Below are 18,893 nucleotides of genomic sequence, written 5' to 3'. Positions count from 1 at the left end.
GAGCAAAGAGAACAGGAGCTGCACTGCAGAATATCCGTGTTTGATGTATAAGTCTTGCCGTGTAAATCTCACTGTCGCTACAGGCTATATATTCAGGAACTTTTTGCCTGTCGATCCAAATGTACAGTGAGAGCAATGTCTTGCAAGTGTTTTGATTGATGTTTGATCCAAATTTGGATTGGTGACTGGCCTGCTATTTTTTCTGAACTTTGGGGAGTGAGTACAATACTCAATATTGTAGTTTATTCTGAAGACTCTGAATCTGCTTATCGGCCTAAATCTCGGTTATGTTTGGAGAGTCAAACTGTGTGTACGATAACCATTAACTTATCTGTAGCGCTCCTTTGGAATTAGCTGACATTCTCGGATGTTGGGAATTTCACTGGCATGGAAGCGTCTTCGGTGATCACAGGTGTGACTGGACCCTCTTACCCAGCAGCCACATGACCCCCTGTCCCCTGTGTGTACCCAGCCTGCCTCCGGAGGGAGGTGGCACCTGGGAGTGGTGGTTGTGTGCGGGGTTATGGGGTTGGGTTTGGGTGTGGTGGTATACGGGATGCCACAGCGGTCTCCACCAATGGAATCCCCCCCCCCGCTCAGTCTGTGACATCATGGGGTCCCCAGCTGTGGTTCTGGAGAGCTACGGGGTCTGCTAGGGTTTTGTATTCACCATAAAATCAGCAACCAATTTAGACCCAAGAAATCAGGTGAGGCACGTTGACTGTGTACTCCATGAAGTTCTGAATAATAGAAACCTTGCAGACCCCTTAGCGACTCGAAGACCAGGTTTTGGGGACCTTCAAGGATGGTGCTTCTCTGTAACTTTAACTTAAAAAGGAGTATGTTCTGAGTGCCTTGAGATTTTTCTTGAACATTGTTGGGAGTTTGCCCGCTGGAATGTTTCTGCTTTTCTGTCAAGAAGTAATTCAAAATGGCACTGATGACCCTTTCTCTCTTCTTCTTTTCAGTATTATGTGCCAAGAACCTGGCGAAAAAGGACTTCTTTCGTAAGTGTGCCTCCGGACCCTCCCTGTTTTTTTTGGTAGTTTTGTATATTCCTTTGTTTGTCATTTGGCTTTAAGAAGTCCGAACTGTGAGAGCAGCTGTTCTTAGCTCGTGGTTTGCCCGTAGCCTGAGGTCCATACGTTACTGTGTGGCATGTGCTAAAACAGTCGGGTGCCTTTCTGTGCTGTTCAGACTGTCATTAAGAATCAGAAATTTGTTTGTCGAACTGTACTACAGCTCCACCTTCGGAAAAGCTGCACGTCTCCATTTTTCTTTCTGACGTTTTGCCGCTGGCATGTCACATGATGCGACTGAAAAACCGGTCGACATAAAAAATTAAAGACTAAAGCGCGGGCAATATTCACTCCCCCGGGTCCACTGCTATAATTACGCAGTATTTTATATTTTCACTCTTAGCGCTGAAGTGTGCTTTGAGTTGCATAATTATCGACTTGTTTATTTGACAGCGCTCTTTCCGAGAGCAAAACTGAGATGGTGTTATAAATGGAGCTTATATCACCTAACAGAAATACAGATACAGAGTGGCTAGTAAATGGAGGTGAATGGCAAGGGGGGAACAGGGCAGAGTTGAAACAAACAGCTGTGAACACGTAGCGCCTGACAGTTACACTTAAGAGCCCTTTACCTCCATGGAGCTGATGGTTCCCATCCAAGGTGGGGCTATGATTCTGTCACTCTGACTCTGACCCTGCCCACAGGGCGTAGCTAAATGTGGTTGGCCCCGCCCACTGGTGTGGGGCACTTTCTGCCACAGCCAGCTGTGCCTCTCAGATCGACATCACAGATAAGCCAATAAACACCACAGGTTCTGTGGATCCACCTGATACTCTACTCCATATTCTTAAAACTGTAAGCTCCGTCTCCTTACTGTTGAAGCTGAAGGATTCCAATTTGGAACCGCTTCTGAAAATTCAGTAAGAGGCATGACCAAGTGGAATACCAGGGCAATGAGTGTACTGTATTGTCATATAGCACCAGAAATTCCTTTACCAACTGAAGGCTGTAGTTAAGCAGCAGACAGGACAGGAATATTTAGTGAGCCTGTGGAATCTATGGCAGCACTATTCTGCTCCTTAGAAAACTCCACAGACTGAGCTTTGTAAAGCCCTAAACTTTATCCTCTGCTGTGAAGCCTCCACTTGTTTGTAAGAGTGAATCAGTAACATGGTTGCCAGGTTTGAGTGTCTGAGCATGGTCCAGCTCGGGCACGTTGTGATGTTGCCATTGCTGAGCTCTGCATCTTTATCCCATGTGTCGTTCTTCTTTTTGTCTCTTTTTTTGCGACCTGATTCAGGCTCATGTGTTTCTGTCGCAGGGTTGCCCGACCCTTTCGCTAAAGTAGTAGTAGATGGATCGGGCCAGTGCCACTCCACCGACACGGTCAAGAGCACCTTGGACCCCAAGTGGAACCAGCATTACGACCTGTGAGTGACCCTTACCACCCCCGCACCCCCCACCATACGGCTGCCGCGTGAAATTCCCAGGACTTACTTTTATAGTATTACATTATTCCCAGGACAATATTTACTGCGATTTCACAGACCATTGCCCCCCTCCTCCTACAGGGCTCAGGACAACGTACTTGGTTGCCTCTGCCCCCCCCCCCCATCAACAGAGATGACTGTGCTGTGAGAGGGTGTGTTTTTCTTGCATAATTAACTGCTGGCTTGCGTCTGTGTTTCAGATATATTGGGAAAACCGACTCCATAACCATCAGCATATGGAACCACAAGAAGATTCACAAAAAGCAGGGAGCGGGTTTCCTCGGCTGCATCCGGCTCCTGTCCAACGCCATCAGCAGGCTGAAGGACACTGGCTGTGTGTAGCATAGCGTAGCGCCTCGCATCCTTACCATACCATACTTACCATACCATACTATACCATACCATACCGTACCATACTGTACTGTACCATACAATACAATACCATACCATACCACAGCACTCCATACCATACCATATTACCCGTAACTGCAAACATAGCCAAGCGCCTTCTCCCGAAAGTAACATAGAACAGCATCTCGCATCTTGGCTTGGCCAAACACCACCTTAAAATTGAAATTAAAGTATGTTTCAATGACATAAATTGCACCCATTAGTATCTCAACCATGGATTTTGAAGCTGGTTTGTGCTTTAATAAAGTAAGCTGCTAACAAATGGCTGTATTGAAACTACAACAAACGGTCACATTCCATCCACGTCACGTCACCGCCACTCGAGTTTCATACTTGTTCGCCTGCACAGGACTTTGCTGGGATATACACAGTTGGTGTACTTCGTTAGTTCTCAATGAAACTGTTCGCAAATGAAGCTCGGTGGATGTTCATGAGTTACCGCGGCATTATGTTTGGAAAGAGATGTTATTGTTGAGTTTTTCTAGTTTAATTCACAAATTATATATAGAGGTCCGTTGCATCAAGGTGAACTGCATCTGGGAAGCTTGTCAAATCTAGAAAACTCATATATCAGTGAAACTGTCTGGATGGATAGTTGGTACTCCGGGTAAATGGAAACATACTGTAATTTCATTTTTGGGTGAACCGACCCTTTAACCTTAACCAAGCACAGCCACGTTTTCAGCCTGACATTCCCAAGCGCTGTCTTTTACGCAGTGTTATCTTATCATTGTGAATCACAGCCTTATATTACCTTAATCAAATGCAGCCACCTTTTAAACCCTGTTTAATAAACCCACAGTAAACTAGCCTTTTTTGGTGCAGAGATTAGAATTGATGGTTATCACGTTTCTTGTGATTTTGAATTACGGAGAATGTCACATACTGAACATCTTCCGCTTATCAACATTTCTGACAACGTCTTTCTTCCGGCCCATCTTTTAGACCAGCGATTGGATCTATGCAAGCTGAACCCCACTGACAGCGATACAGTACGTGGCCAAATAGTAGGTAAGGACCGAAGAGCGCCCTCTGCTGGAGATGGAGAGTTTTTGCTGTCATGCATTCTGCCCATAACCGCTTTGTGTTCTCGCCTCCCCCCTGGTTTTAAGCACCGCTTTTCCGTTCTTCTGTGAATTTCAGTGAGTTTGCAGACGCGGGATCGGATAGGGAGCGGAGGTCCTGTGGTGGACTGCAGAGGACTCTTAGAAAGTGAAGGGTGAGTGAGATGCGACCCTGCAGGAAAAATGCAGAGGTGGGAAGGGGCCTCGGTCCTGGAGAGTGAGCTGAAGACAACACCGCCCCCTGCTGGCCAGAAATGCTAAGAACGGCAACGTCTTAGAAAATATGACATGAAAATAAGAAGGAAGATTGATGGAAATTACTGCCAATAGAAAATGAGGGTCATTTCGTTGGGCAATTGGTGCCATTTGTACTGTTCATTGAAATTGAAGGATTTTGATACGACATAATTTCAATCTAAAGTTCTAAGGTATATGCACTGTAACAAGTGCCTGAAAAAGTATGTGGTATTCTTTGTTTAAAGAACAGCTGTTTAGTGTTTTGTGTCCAGTAACCAGGGAGCTGTACAGGGTTCCCACAGTCCTTTACTTTCGACAATAGCTTTTTAACTGAACCGCTTTCAGGTGTTGAAAGATTTTGGCAAACATCTCCAGAAGCTTTATATAAATTATGCCCTTAGAAACGAATCCTGGATCAGGGTCTGCGTTCTTCCCGAAATAGCTGGTGTTTGGATAGAGAGCTGAAAGAGCTCGTCGCGACACCCCATTCGTTATCGGGGATATTGAGACCACTTTATATTGCTTTTTGGATCGTCGGCAACACTGGAAATACAGCCCATTGTAGAGTTTTTATGGGTCCTTGAATTGGGAGGAATGGGGCCTTGAAAAGAATTCACGTCCTTGAATTGGAGGCCAGGGAACTGTGCGTACATGAAGGTATGATTGTGATTTGCTGCAAGGCGAGAGTGGGCGGGCTTAGACGGCGTGGTTGACCGCGATTGGTGCGTTTCAGACCTGTGTATGAAGACTCGGGGCCCGGCCGGCCGCTCAGCTGCTTCATGGAGGAGCCGCTGCCTTACACGGACAGCACGGGGGCGTCGGGCGGGGGCAGCTGCCGTGTCCTGGAGTCGCCCAATCAGGAGCAGAGACTCCAAGCACAACGAATCAGAGGCCAAGAGACCAGAGGGCACACCCCTCAGAACCGGCCCCACGGGCACCAGTCACCGGAGCTCCCAGAGGGCTACGGTGAGTCCCCCCCTCGCCACGCCCCCCCCCCCCCCCCCCCCCCACCCCCCAGCCACGCCCTACATGCTGGAGACCAGAGGAATAGAGTGGTCTGTTGCCTCCCGTCAACACTGGCTGTAGCAGTGGAGGTTACTGACCAGGACTGACTTCACTGAGGAGACAGTCTGGTCTGACCTGGACTAATTTCAGTATGTCACTGTGGGGACATTCTAGTCTAACCTGGAATAGCTTTACTGTGGGGACATTCTAGTCTGACCTGGACTAACTTCACTGTGGGGAGAGGCTGGTTTGACCTGGACTAACTTCACTGTGGGGAGAGTCTGGCCTGACCTGGAATAACTTCACTGTGGAGTCTGTCTGGCCCATTGTGCTGAATAGGCGGTAATTTATGCTACAGAAGTTGTTTTGCTGTGACAGTCAATAATGTTTAAGAGAAGGAGAAACATTTTTCCCCTGCTGTTGGTGCGGCTTTAATTAGCTCACTGGTCACTGGATTTAACGGAAAGTGTTCTACAAGAACAAAAACAAAATATTTAGCTTTAGTTCCCAGTTGAGGGCAAAGTACAGTGTGTTTAGAGTGAGCTCTCAGCTTCTCAGCACTTTCTTTGTATCTTGCAAAACACTTTCCTTTAATTGAAGTGACTGGTGGGCTCATTATGCTGTGTCAACAACAGGCAAGAAAAAAAATTAAATTACAGCCACTTTAACTCCAACTTGCCGTTAAAGGCGAAGCTCGTTCTTGCTTATTCAGAGGTACACGTGCAACACAAAACTAATGCAACACACAAAATGCTTTGTGAAGGTTTATCTGTGCGATTTAATGTCCTGGGCGGATTTTTTACCTAAGTGGCCTCTCAGACAGCCCAGCTGATTCGCTTCTGATGTTATTGTACTCTCGAACAGAACAAAGGACGACGGTCCAGGGCCAGGTCTACTTCCTGCACACGCAGACGGGCGTCAGCACGTGGCACGACCCCAGAATACCACGGTAGGCTAAGGGCACGAGCAGGGCACGAAAGATTTTTTTTTATTAATTTTTTTTACACAGTCCAGTTCATATCTTTTCTTTGTCTCTCTCTGTTTTTCTGTGGAGGAGGAGTGTCTTTTTTCAGTTTTAGGCGTGTATTATTTGTGGACGATTGCCCAACTCAATAAATAATTTTCTGAACAGTTTTTGAAAGAGAGAAAAACACCATTTTAATTACTGTCGAGCTGTACATACGCAAGCGGCCGTACGTGGATCAGTGTTTACACTCGAGTATGTTCGCTTGAACACGCAGGATTTGTTCGAATGTAGGCATTGGTTCAGGTGTTTAGCTCTGAGTAAATACACACGTCATGTGTTGTTGGGGTAGGTGCTCTGTGTGACGGTGGTTCAGTCCGCACTGGCTCTGGTGTCTCACTCTGGTCCCCCTCCTCAGGGGTCTGAACAGCGTGAGTTGTGAGGACCTGGGGCCCCTCCCCCCGGGCTGGGAGATCAGGAGCACAGTCTCAGGAAGGATTTACTTTGTGGACCACAACAACAGGACCACGCAGTTCACCGACCCCCGGCTGCACCACATAATGAGGTGGGGCTCCACGCTGCGCCCTGCACCCTGCACCCTGCGCCCTCCATCCTGCACCCTGCGCCCTGCAGGGGGCCGTGTGGCTGGGCTGCGTTTGCGGTCTCAGCGTGTCGTTTCCTTCAGATTTCAGCTGCGGTCCTTTATTAGCCTGTAACTGAACACGGAACTGCTATTTTTGAACAGTAGTTTTTCAGCTTTTAATGGTGAAGAATTTTGAAGCTGATGAATTAACCCTGTGTGTGTTTGCGTGCGCGCGTGTGTATGTTCATTGTGTGTGTGTGTGTGTGTGTGTGTGTACATGTGTGTGCATCGGCCTGTGTGTCTGTGTGTGTGCGTCACAGTCAGCATTCTCAGGTTAAGGAGTCGGGCCAGGCCCTGCCGGTGCAGACGGAGGCGCCGGTGGAGGAGGGCGGCGGGGGCGGGGGCGAGGGCGAGGTGCCCGTGCGCTACGAGCGGGACCTGGTGCAGAAGCTGAAGCTGCTCCGGCACGAGCTGTCCCTGCAGCAGCCCCAGGCCGGCCACTGCCGCATCGAGGTGTCCCGCGACGAGATCTTCGAGGTGCGCCCTCGCCCGAATGACTGTCTCTACCCCGGCCTTCAGCCAATCAAACGGAACCTGTGCTCTGCACATACCCACGGACGGCCCCTCATGTCCAAAAACACTGACATAATTTAGAAGGAAAAAGAACTGTTAGTGTGGAAGCCTCTGCCTTCAGGATGCTATGGCAGGCTGTCTTTTCAGAGATGATTGATGGATGGATTGATTGATTGATTCAGTTTAATTTAAAGTGAAAATGCACCTGCACCTCAGAGTCAGATGAGGCCCAGACTTGGGGGGTGGGATGACTGAGGATAAAAACAAACATGCTTTCATTGTTGTCCCCCAAGCCACCAATAGATGTCAGCGTTGAGCTGTAAACCTCCCCGTTTGACCGTGACGGTTGAATGTGTGCATTTTGGGTCTGATTCTAACTTTAGCTGTTCTGCCCTGCAGGAGTCGTACAGACAGATCATGAAGATGAGGCCGAAAGACCTGAAGAAGCGCCTCATGGTGAAGTTTCGTGGAGAGGAGGGGCTAGACTATGGTGGTGTGGCAAGGTTAGACAAATGTTGCATCTCTGGACTCTTCGCACCGACTTGTGTTTTATGGCTGTCATAAATGCTGTTTGAAGCGCGTTATTTATTGCCATTGCTGATTAACATTACATGGCAGTAATTTAGCAGATGCTGGAAACATAACTGTATTCACCTCATTGATATGAGCAGTAGCCCTAGACCTGGATAGTGGCTTTCCCAGGCCAGAAACTATAGATCACTTGAACGATAGGTTCAGTATTTTTGAACCCAGGTACTCTTTTCGAATAATCTTGGATGATCACAAGCAGTAGGGACCAAAATATCTGATCGCTTTAAAGTTGAGTTTGACACCTTTTTTATTGCATCCTCGGATACTGCTCCCCGAGGAATACACGGGAGGCTGATTTTACAGCCTTCAAAGACCACGGTAAACCTATTTTCCGAAAACAGGAAACTCATAGACGCATATTCATAACAGTCTCCACTTATTTTTTTCCAAAATTCAGAAATTATTTTGAACAAGAACAATGTCCTGTTCTTGTCAGAACTGTGTTTTTTTCTCAAACCAAGCACATACCTCCCATCCAGCTGTAAACTTCCTCGCTCAGGTCAGTTCTTATCAGTGTGGGTGTGCTTCACTAAGTGCTGCGGGGATAAAGCCAGAATAACAGCTTTCTGTGCCCAAAACCGTTGATACAGTGCTCTGTTTGAGATAAATATTTCAGTAGAACATTGTAAGACACGTCTGAATATACCGTGAGCTTCCCGTTTTCGAAAAATGGATTTATCATGAGTTTTAAAGGGTGCAAAGTTTGCCTCCATTGTATTCCTAGGGGAACTGAGTCTGAGGATGCAATGAAAAGGTATCAGAAATTTTGGTCTCTGGTGCTCACTATGAGCCAAGATGAATCCAAAAATAGGTCCTGGGTTCAAAAATACAAAACTCATCCTTTAAGCACTAGTGGTTAAAGTAAATGCTTATATATACATGAATCACCTTGTAAGTAAAATATATTGTTATTAGATGATAGATGAACCAAGATGGGCTGTTTGTGATGCGTTCTCATTATTATTATTATTATTATTATTATTATTATTAATAATAATGTGTTTATTTAGCACCTTTCCACAGGCCAAGGTCACTGACCAGGTTAAAATTGAGGACTGTGATGAGGCCAGTATGTGTACCGTATGGTGTAAATGGGACAGAACTGATACACAGATGCGTAAGTAGAGTTATGAGGGCATTTGAGACTGGAACAGTAGAGCCATCAAGGTTCCACTCTGAAATGGTGGAGTGCAGTTTGCGCTCTTTGAGCATGGGTTCTCTTTCTTCAGCGTTCAGCTACAGGAGATTAGAGGTCATCCACTGGATTAGTTCTCAAAGGCGGGCAATCAGTGCTGGGAGAGGGATATTGCAGACAGTGAGTGTAGGCCTAAGTGTCATCTTCAAAACAGTGTCAAATCATCACGCAGTTCTTCGCCAAGTATACTGAAACTTAAGAGCGCTTCAGACGTAAAGTAATTCTGCACTTTGGATATTACTGTGACTCAGGACTCTGTATTCCTTCAGTATGTGCGCTGACACTTTCTGTGTCCTCTGTCCTTCGCTCAGGGAGTGGCTGTACCTCCTGTGCCACGAGATGCTGAATCCGTACTACGGCCTGTTCCAGTACTCCACGGACAACATCTACACCCTGCAGATCAATCCCGACTCCTCCATAAATCCCGTGAGCGCGGCCTGCCTTCCGCAATCAGCGCGCCGTTCCCCGCGTGCAGCCAAAGAACATATTTACGTTTCCTCGGCTGGCCGGCATTCACATCCAGGCTTATACCTCCGTTCGGACCGACCGCAGCGCGCTTGCTGCGTAACTCTGTTTGACAATTAGGCAACTGTTCCGTTTATATTTCTGGCGCGACTTGCAATGACTCCAGAGACCCTCGGAGTTAAAGCTGCAGTGTTGTATGAGAAACAGCGAAGCGATCGTTTCTGAAATGTGTTCTGCAGAGCATGCGAATGTAGTGGAAATCTCTCTTTTCCCAGAAAACTCGGTATGAAATCAGTATCTGTGTACAATCTTTGCTGGCTTTGACTGAGGTTTTATGCGTGTATGTGTGTGCGCGTGTGTGTGTGCGCGCGTGCGTGCGTGCGTGTGCGTGCTTGCTTGTGTGTGTGTGCGCGCGTTTGATCGTATGTGTGTCTGTTGTTGGATGCAGGACCACTTGTCATATTTCCATTTCGTGGGGAGGATCATGGGCCTGGCTGTGTTCCACGGGCACTACATCAACGGGGGCTTCACCCTGCCCTTCTACAAGCAGCTCCTGGGCAAGCCCATTCAGCTGTCTGACCTGGAGACTGTGGACCCCGAGCTGCACAAGAGCCTGGTCTGGATCCTGTGAGTATGCACACGCACATACACGCATGCACACACGGACACACACCGCGCGCAGCACACACTGACACGCGCACACACACACACACACACACACACTCACTCTCTCTTACACACATACACAAACACACATGCACACACGCACACACACACTCACTCTCTCTTACACATACACATACACGCATGCACACACGCACACACACACACCGACACGCACACACACACACACACACACACTCTCTCTTACACATACACAAACACACATGCACACACGCGCACACACACACACGCACGCACGCACACACACACACACACAGACACTCACTCTCTCTTACACACATACACAAACACACATGCACACACACGCACACACATACACACACTCTCACGCACACTTGCACACACATACAAACACACACACACAAACTCTCTCACACACATACTCATATACTCATACACGCATACACACACACATGTACACACCGTTGTACTGTAGATATTTAGACTACTACTTAACTTAAGTCGACTGTAATTGATTCCATGAACCGAAACATTGTCACGCACAGTGACGTTTTCATCTTCAGGCCAATGACGTGCGTGTAAAAGAACGAATCCCCTCTCGTGCCCTTTTGAAGGACTAAGAATACTGCTTGCCAAATTTACGCACCATCTACCTCAACAGTTTTCACCTGTTTTGGGCTGCCTTAACTGTGCAGTTTCTTTGATATTTATTCCTTTCCAACCATTGACTTGTTATGAAATAGGTTATAATTTAAAAATTACTTTGTTATCATTTACTGAGGAACCAATTCCTGTACTCCAAAAGAAAGTTGGCAAAAACGAAAAAAGAGCGCATGTCAACACTGTCATGCAAATCAAAGGGATGTAATCTGTTGCAGAGAATGCCCTCTCAACATATAACACGTATAACAAATTATATCCTCCTGGTCCTCCCAAGTTTTACAGTCTTTCCAATAGATGCGTCATGTCAACGACTGTCTTAGGAATGACTTTACATCTATTAGGGAGTTAGTGTAAATTCTCAGCTCTACTTCTCAATTCTCAAGTGTTATCTCAACGCTACTTCGGAACTAACTCGGTGCAACCGGTAAAAGCTAAGTTATTTAGTTACTCTGAATTTATATTCAAACCCTATGTTTTGAACTTAAATTATACTGGTGCAACAGGCCGTTGGTTTACATTATTCAGTTTAATTTGGTGTTCAGTTGGGAGCTTGAAGCCCTTGTCTCAGGTGTTCGGTGAGAGGTCTGTGGATTCCCATTGGATTGTGGGTCTCCAGGGCCAGGAGTGCACCCTGTGAACTCAGCAGATGCAGGAAAATCCACGTCTCCTGAGCATATAGGGAATGACTGGCTGCTGAGGATCAAGCGCATTAAGAAAAGTGCTCACAGGTGTCTGTGATGACCAGAGTAATAAGCGGGGCATGGCTGAGCCTCCTGATTTCCCTTGATTGCAGAGAAAATGACATCACCCCCGTTCTGGACCACACGTTCTGCGTCGAGCACAACGCCTTCGGCAAATTCCTCCAGCACGAGCTGAAACCCAACGGCCGCAACATCCCGGTGACGGAAGACAACAAGAAGGAGTACGTGAGGTAGGTGTGGAGCGAGCGTCGGCACGACAACGGCCTGCTTTCCACGGTTTGTGTGCAGTACCTGACTGCAGAACCACGAGAAACATGAAACTAATAGAAAGTGTTTTTTTTTTGACCACGCCTTGTGAGAGCTTTTTACTTGGCGTGCACACGGTAAGTCTAATCAAATAGCTTTGCTGGGGCTGATTGGTTGGTAAATGACAGATATTTTTAAACCGCTGCAGTTTATCTGTTCAGCCCCGCGCTGCTCCAGTGACCGCGTCTCGTTCCAGGCTCTACGTGAACTGGAGGTTCATGAGGGGGATCGAGGCCCAGTTCCTGGCCCTGCAGAAGGGCTTCAACGAATTGATCCCGCAGCACCTGCTCAAGCCCTTCGACCAGAAGGAGCTCGAGGTAAGAACACCCCCCACGTCGCCGACCTCGGCCGGTTAGCCAACGCGGCGTTGCGCTTTCCCGCCGCTGCCGGGCCGGGGCCGTCTGCCTGACCCCGCGTTTCCCTTTTCGGGGGCGACATGGCTCAGGAGGTAAGACCGATTGTCTGGCAGTCGGAGGGTTGCCGGTTCAAACCCCGCCCTGGGCGTGTCGAAGTGTCCTTGAGCAAGACACCTAACCCCTAACTGCTCTGGCGAATGAGAGGCATCAATTGTAAAGCGCTTTGGATAAAAGCGTTATATAAATGCAGTCCATTTACCATTTACCTTTTCCCGCCCAGCTGATCGTGGGCGGTTTGGGGAAGATCGACCTGGGCGACTGGAAGGCCAACACGCGGCTCAAGCACTGCGTGGCCGACAGCAACATCGTCCGCTGGTTCTGGCAGGCGGTGGAGTCCTTCGACGAGGAGCGGCGGGGCCGGCTGCTGCAGTTCGTCACGGGGTCCACCCGCGTACCCCTCCAGGGCTTCAAGGCGCTCCAAGGTGGCTGTGGATCGAGCCAGACGAAAAAAACACGCTCACACATACACACACACACACACACACACACACACACACACTGTTAGGACTTGGTTCATCCTGTGTGTGCAGGATATAGATCCAGGGCTGGACCTCAACCAGCTGACCCACTAATTACTTTACATTATATTACGTGCATTTAGCAAAGTAGTGCATCCAGACCTGGCTATCAGTGAGTTGTATATGCTACATTAGCATCAGAAGAATCTAGTTTGATTGATTTTATTTGAAAACATAATATATTTATATGAGAATATCATATTTATTTCACTGCAATGTCTTGAAGCAGGACTAGAACACATATTTGGCAATACATCTCAAAGTGTTGCCATATATAGATTATGTATGTATTTCAGTTAATTTTAGGCTGAATTTTAGAGAGTAGGTCTACATCTGTGGGCCTTCTTCCTGTGACGCGGCTGAGGTTGTGTGCTGTGTGAATAGGCGGAGATCAGTGTTAACTGGAGTGTGTGTGTGTAAGGTTCTACAGGCTCTGCAGGACCCAGGCTCTTCACTATCCACTTGATAGACGCCAACACGGATAACCTGCCCAAAGCCCACACCTGGTGAGATTTCCCGAACCCCGCCTTCCCCCTTGCGCTCAGTAATCCCGTCTCCATCAACCGCGCGCGCGTCCCGCGCCGGAAACACTCTCAGCGTATTTGGAGGTCCTTAGGACATGCGATCTGAGCCGGTTCGCTGGGGCATCGGCTCCTGTGGCACACCATGCTCTGGGGTCATTGGCAGTCATTAGGGATTCTGCCAGGGTGAATTTAATATCTGCGGAGTGCGGTGAATTTAATACCGCTTGTATATAATGTGCCAAAAGTGAAGGACCGGAGGACAGCGGCTCTCAAATTTTCAGATCTCACGACCGCCTATTGAGTAAATCATTCATTTTTATGACTCACCCTTCATTTCAGTGTAGCCTTTTTAACGTATGTCAAAGCAGCTTCATGTACACTAATTAGTGCATGCAAATAGAAACTAGTGCGGTGTTTAATTTGACTGTTGAGAATGCGTGTGGGCAATGCATAGCTTGATATACAGCAGGGTATTTCTCTAGCCCACCCTGAGCTCAATGGGTCAGACCCACATTTTGAGAAACGCTGCTCTAGAAGGTTCTGGGGTTTGTTTTTGTGGGATTAGGGTAAGTCCAGCTGTCTCAACACACGCTCGAATTTACCGCCTCCAGCTTCAACCGGATCGATATCCCGCCTTACGAGACGTACGACAAGCTCTACGAGAAGCTCCTGACTGCGGTGGAGGAGACCTGCGGCTTCGCGGTGGAGTGAGGAACCCCCCCTCCCCTGCCCAGCTTTGCCCCGCCCACTCACGGCAGCTGCTTAGCGACGGGCAGGAAACCACTCCCACCGGCGGGAAGCCTGCGGAACGCGGCGGGAACGGACAAACGACGAGAGCCAGCGCCCCACACCGTGACCCCAGGGCAGCAGCGAGGTGGGGTTGTGGTTTTGGGTGGGGGGTGGGGGTGGGGGTCACCCTGTTCCAGAGGGGTCAGAAACTTTAAACACTTTCTAAGAACTCGAGGAGTATTTATTCTTTTGTGTGGATTTGAAGGCTGCATTAACACCCCAGGTTTCACTAACGAACAAAAAGACAAAAAGGCCCCTTTTCAGAAGAAAATTCTCTTTCGATTCTCAAAAAACGCGCGCCTCGGAATCGATTCCCGCGTGCGCCCTGGCCCGAGCCGGTTTGGCGGCTTGGATTTGTTCCGGCGCTGGTTTGGCGGCGCTGTGTGAAAGCGGACGTCCGCGGGGAGAGCAGCGCCTGTCTCCAGAGCTACGCGCTCGTCGACATGCAGCACGTCCCACGACCAAGCCAGTCTACAGCAACCTGCCCTGGAGGAACTGGCGCAAAGACCAAGTAACTTCAGTGACATTATTTAGGGGCTGTAGGATGTCGGCATATGCTTTTTATTTTATTTTCTTTTTTTTTTTGTCCACTTGTCTTTTCCCTTTATCGCCTTTTGATGTAATAGAACGGCTGTGTACATTGATAGAACGAGTGCTATCAATTTTCTGTCCATTTCTGGTGTTCAAATCAGATTTCACTAAGTTGCTTGCAGCAGATTTTTACCCAAGGATAGGATCCTTGTTTTTCTTCCTTTTTTTTCTTTCTTCCTCTAGGCTAATATCGTAGCGTAACAGCCAGTCTTGGCTCTATTTAATGACTAAGACGACAGCTGCCTAGTGATCCAACCAGAGAGGATACACGCGATGGACTTTTTCAAATTCTGGCGAGTTTTTGTCAGGGAAGGTGCACTTTTTCAGAAGTCTTGTGGATGCTAAAGTAGAGAGGCCTGAGTTTATGTGTTTGTGGCACTGTGTCTCACTGTGTAGTTTGAAATGTTTTAGTGTGATGTGTGCACGTTGGAATTGGAATAGTCTTGCCCTTCCCCATGAAAGGTTTTATGTCATTTCCTTTTGGAATACTTTTTTGGTGTTTTCGAAACAAGTTTGAGGGAACTGCTTCTGAGCTTTTATTCTTGCATGCAAGATGCCAATAACTGATTCCACGCGCGTTCTATTGACATTAAGAAAATTGCTCTCATTTTGAATGTGAGGGAAATCGATTTACACGGACTGAATTCCAAACGATTCAGTTGTTGCAGTTTTTTGCCAAAGCCATTGAATACAAAACCATAGGAACAGTATTCAATATTTCTGATATTCGGTCTGAAATTATGCATCATGTAGTTCCTCAGTCATATTCATCTCTAAATTTTCAGCGAATAGTATGTTTTTGTTCCTCACTCAAACAGGGGGGAATAAAATCGAAGGGTATTTTTTAAAAGTTTTAAAGCTTTTAAGGATAGGGTGTGATGAATGAAACTGAATTTGAAACATTCTGGTCTAGCTCCAAAGGGACAGATGTCCCAGACCTACTTTCCAGACCATTTAGAACCAATGAAAGATTCAGTATTTATGGTTTCTCAAGCATTATGATTTTCAGTTATGTTATCCACTTTCAGATATGAATATATTTAACGTCCACGCTTTTGTATTCTGTTACGGTTATAACTCAAAATACAGAACTAAAACATATCACAACAAAGATTTAATTCCTTTTTCTACATTTGCAGATATTTTTTTTTATTATCTGATTTTAAAAATAACAAGTTTTGTTCACTTAAATTACCAGTAGTGAGGGGAACATCATCATTTTGTATAAATTATATTTTAGTCTCTGCTAACATCTGCAATATTCCCTTTTCCTCATCAAATTCTTCTCCACGGTTCAGGAAAAGTATTCAGGACTCAAACCCGTGTTTTCATCACATCCTGAATTTACGATGAGGCAAAACTGCTTTTTCTAACTGCCCAGTCAAGATAAAACAATTTATCAAATTATAATGATTGGGAGGTATGGTTTTTGTTGTACAATGATGTCTCATTTTCATTTCTGTACCTTTTATTTTGTTTGTTTTGGTTCTGGATTTTCTCTCAGTAAGTATTATTCCATATCGTGATCCTTTATTATTGTATATACTAGCAAGATTTTAAATCTATTTTTTTGGGGGCTGAAATTTGGCCAAAGTGTGTGGAATGGCTCGAGGAAGCAAGTCGTCTTTAACGTAACACAAGCTGTTTTAGTTACAAATGCCTTCAGATTTGGTATTAAATACATCGCGGCTGGTACACTGAATGTTTTTATTAAGACCATTGAATGGAAAATCTCTACTAGGACTGTTGCATTGACCGACTTGACCCTTTATCATTTTTCAGTGAAATCCACCAAAACACTCTCTCAGACGGCGCATCGTAGGTATGTGTTGAGTCACATTTGTTTGGCAACAGTCCAGTATGAACGAATGGAAACCAATAAGCTATTGACTAATATAAACATAAGCACATAACAACTTGTACTCTCGTCTCCAAGACATTGGTACAAGTGCTGAACTATAGTGAATGGCTCATTGTCTGAAATAACAGTGCTTGAAGGTGGTCAGTTCGATGTAAAATAGGAAAGGAAGTGTAAGTTTTCGGTGTTCAGTGCTTGAAGTGCATGGCACTTGGTTTCTTCTTTTTTTTTTTTTACATTGGAAAAAGAAATGAGCCAACGTTTAAGTGTTCCGCAACCACTTGATTTTATTTTTTACTAATTATTTATTACTATGTAATGTCCTGTAAGTATTGCTGCTATCAACATTTTTTTTTTCCTAATCTTCAAAAATCTGATTTGTGAAAACTGTACACTAATCTCTATGTATGAATCAAGGTATTTAAAAAGAAACTGCTGCTATTGTTCAGTAAAGGTGTAGAAGACTTTGAAGACCGAATGGAGCTAGCAGTGAGGTTCGACCCTGGGGGTCACTTATGTTTGTGACATATGCAATAAATAATTGACCACTTTATATACTTGTTTCTGTGTTAACATGTCATTTGTTTTATTTTTATTTTTGCGTTTATTTTTGCATTCATTAGATTTTTATTTTTTGACTGGAGGAAATTGGTCGACATCCTTCTTCGTAGTATCGGTATAGTGTGAAGACTGGGGAACTTCTTCAAAACTTTTTTTTTTTTTTTCCAATCATTAGTTTTAGTTTTTTTATTTTTAGTTTTTTGTATTTTTTTTACAAGCAGAAGCCAAACCAGTCCACAGATCTGAGATGCAAAGGTTAATAATAAGTGTACTTTTGTGTTGAACTGCATGGATGGAGTGTTGAAAACGAGAACGCGGACATTGCCTGTAACTGTTTTTGTTGTAGTCGGGAAGACATTTCTGGGGGGCACATTTTTGAGTGGCTCGATGACCGGATCTATTCCAAGTCTACACATTGCAGGTTGTGTATCTTTTCTTTGTTGGATGCAAAAATTTATGTAACATCCTATTTCCTTAACATTTATGAAAGAGGTACAATGTAAATAAGATTATATAAAAAAAATTAAATTGCAAATGACATGACATTTTGTTTTTATTTCGTTTCTTACATGGTAATCACGTGCTTATGGAATCTGAAAATGTTACAGAATCTTAAGGTGCTTATTTGTCGGAGATGCTTCGGTTATAAAGCTTTTGAATCGTACACTGCTGCATTCTGTCGTTAATGTAATCCGTCCTTTTTCACTGTATTGCCGGGGTCCTCAGCCTTGGTCCCGGAAAGGCACCGGTTCAGCTGGTTTCTGTTGTTTCCTAGCGGTCAGTCGGTCGATGAACGCGGACGATCGACCAGTTAACCCGCCTCGCCTGGGCGGGATGCTGATTTTAACGTGAAAGGAAAACCAGCCAACACGGTGACTATCCTGAACAAATTTTTTAGGACCGCTGCCCTAGTGCAGGCTCTGAAGGTAGCGTTTCGTTCTTATGCGCACATAAATTTAACGCACACTTCGTCTTACTGGCCACTCTGCTACTGGAGCCTGTTAACTTGCCGGAGGTGGGAGTCGGTGACACGTGGGAGTTTCCCTATTGTACTTAGCTTATTAATCGCTGGCTGCCGTTAATGCTCTGAAAGCTCTCCATTTTGCTTTGGATGTCTGCTGCGCTTGGCAGGATGACCGTGGATAGCTCCTCTGCCAAATTCCCTGCTCCATTAGTGCCTCTTTGTGCACTCTCACTCACTGTCACCCTGACCGATTTGACACCTACGACGCTTTACTGAGAGGCAGGCTGCATAGCTGAGCGGAAATCTCCGCGTAACTGCAAGGACTTGAGTGCGGACCTGGGTCACGTAGTTATTTGAAATACTTAATCCTTTTGGAGGCTTTTAAAGACTCTTGAAGATTCCTGGCTCTTTACACAGTGCACCCATTTTAGGAGCAATTGCTTCTGAAAATTGATGTGCTAACTGTGGGAAGAATATCATAGGGGCATGTCTACTAATTAGGATGCATTAGTGTGCTCCTATTACATCCCAATTAGGGATTCATTAGAAGGCGGGGGGGGTTGTTAGGACGATTCCAAGTGCCCTGACTGAGAGGCCTTCAAAAATATGGTGTGGTTATAGTAATTGTGCAGGGATTGGGTGGACTGGGGCAGTGGGGCCCAATGTGAGATCTTTTCATGTGGCCCAAAATCCCTGGGGGCTCCCCTGGCAACATGCTTTGGTCACCTGCACTTCCTTCCAGAAGATTCTCTTATCCAG

At 46.1% G+C, this 18,893-nt stretch overlaps 1 protein-coding gene across 5 annotated transcripts in view; it reads left to right on the top strand.

Moving 5' to 3' along the window:
* Positions 1–17,834, top strand: part of LOC118216602 (E3 ubiquitin-protein ligase SMURF1-like) — a 36,669-nt gene extending 18,835 nt beyond the window's left edge. Inside the window, exons 2-18 of one of the 5 annotated variants that reach the window (XM_035397929.1) lie at positions 969–1,007; positions 2,321–2,450; positions 2,711–2,844; positions 3,867–3,932; positions 4,065–4,140; positions 4,956–5,188; positions 6,092–6,176; positions 6,622–6,756; positions 7,095–7,311; positions 7,747–7,850; positions 9,445–9,559; positions 10,047–10,225; positions 11,700–11,837; positions 12,110–12,230; positions 12,550–12,751; positions 13,269–13,353; positions 13,983–17,834. In XM_035397929.1, coding sequence (XP_035253820.1) covers positions 969–1,007; positions 2,321–2,450; positions 2,711–2,844; positions 3,867–3,932; positions 4,065–4,140; positions 4,956–5,188; positions 6,092–6,176; positions 6,622–6,756; positions 7,095–7,311; positions 7,747–7,850; positions 9,445–9,559; positions 10,047–10,225; positions 11,700–11,837; positions 12,110–12,230; positions 12,550–12,751; positions 13,269–13,353; positions 13,983–14,082 — 2,159 coding nt within the window. In that variant the 3' untranslated portion in view covers positions 14,083–17,834. Of the gene's footprint in view, positions 1–968; positions 1,008–2,320; positions 2,451–2,710; positions 2,845–3,866; positions 3,933–4,064; positions 4,141–4,955; positions 5,189–6,091; positions 6,177–6,609; positions 6,757–7,094; positions 7,312–7,746; positions 7,851–9,444; positions 9,560–10,046; positions 10,226–11,699; positions 11,838–12,109; positions 12,231–12,549; positions 12,752–13,268; positions 13,354–13,982 lie in introns of all 5 variants that reach the window. The other 4 variants (XM_035397931.1, XM_035397930.1, XM_035397928.1 and 1 more) reach the window with 4 other exon arrangements.
* The last annotated feature ends 1,059 nt before the right edge of the window (positions 17,835–18,893 follow it).

Source organism: Anguilla anguilla, chromosome 17 (assembly GCF_013347855.1).
Source record: "Anguilla anguilla isolate fAngAng1 chromosome 17, fAngAng1.pri, whole genome shotgun sequence".
In the NCBI taxonomy this organism is placed as follows: Eukaryota; Metazoa; Chordata; class Actinopteri; order Anguilliformes; family Anguillidae; genus Anguilla; species Anguilla anguilla.
Note: the sequence above shows the minus strand (reverse complement) of the source record. Positions and strands in the feature narration are given on the sequence as shown.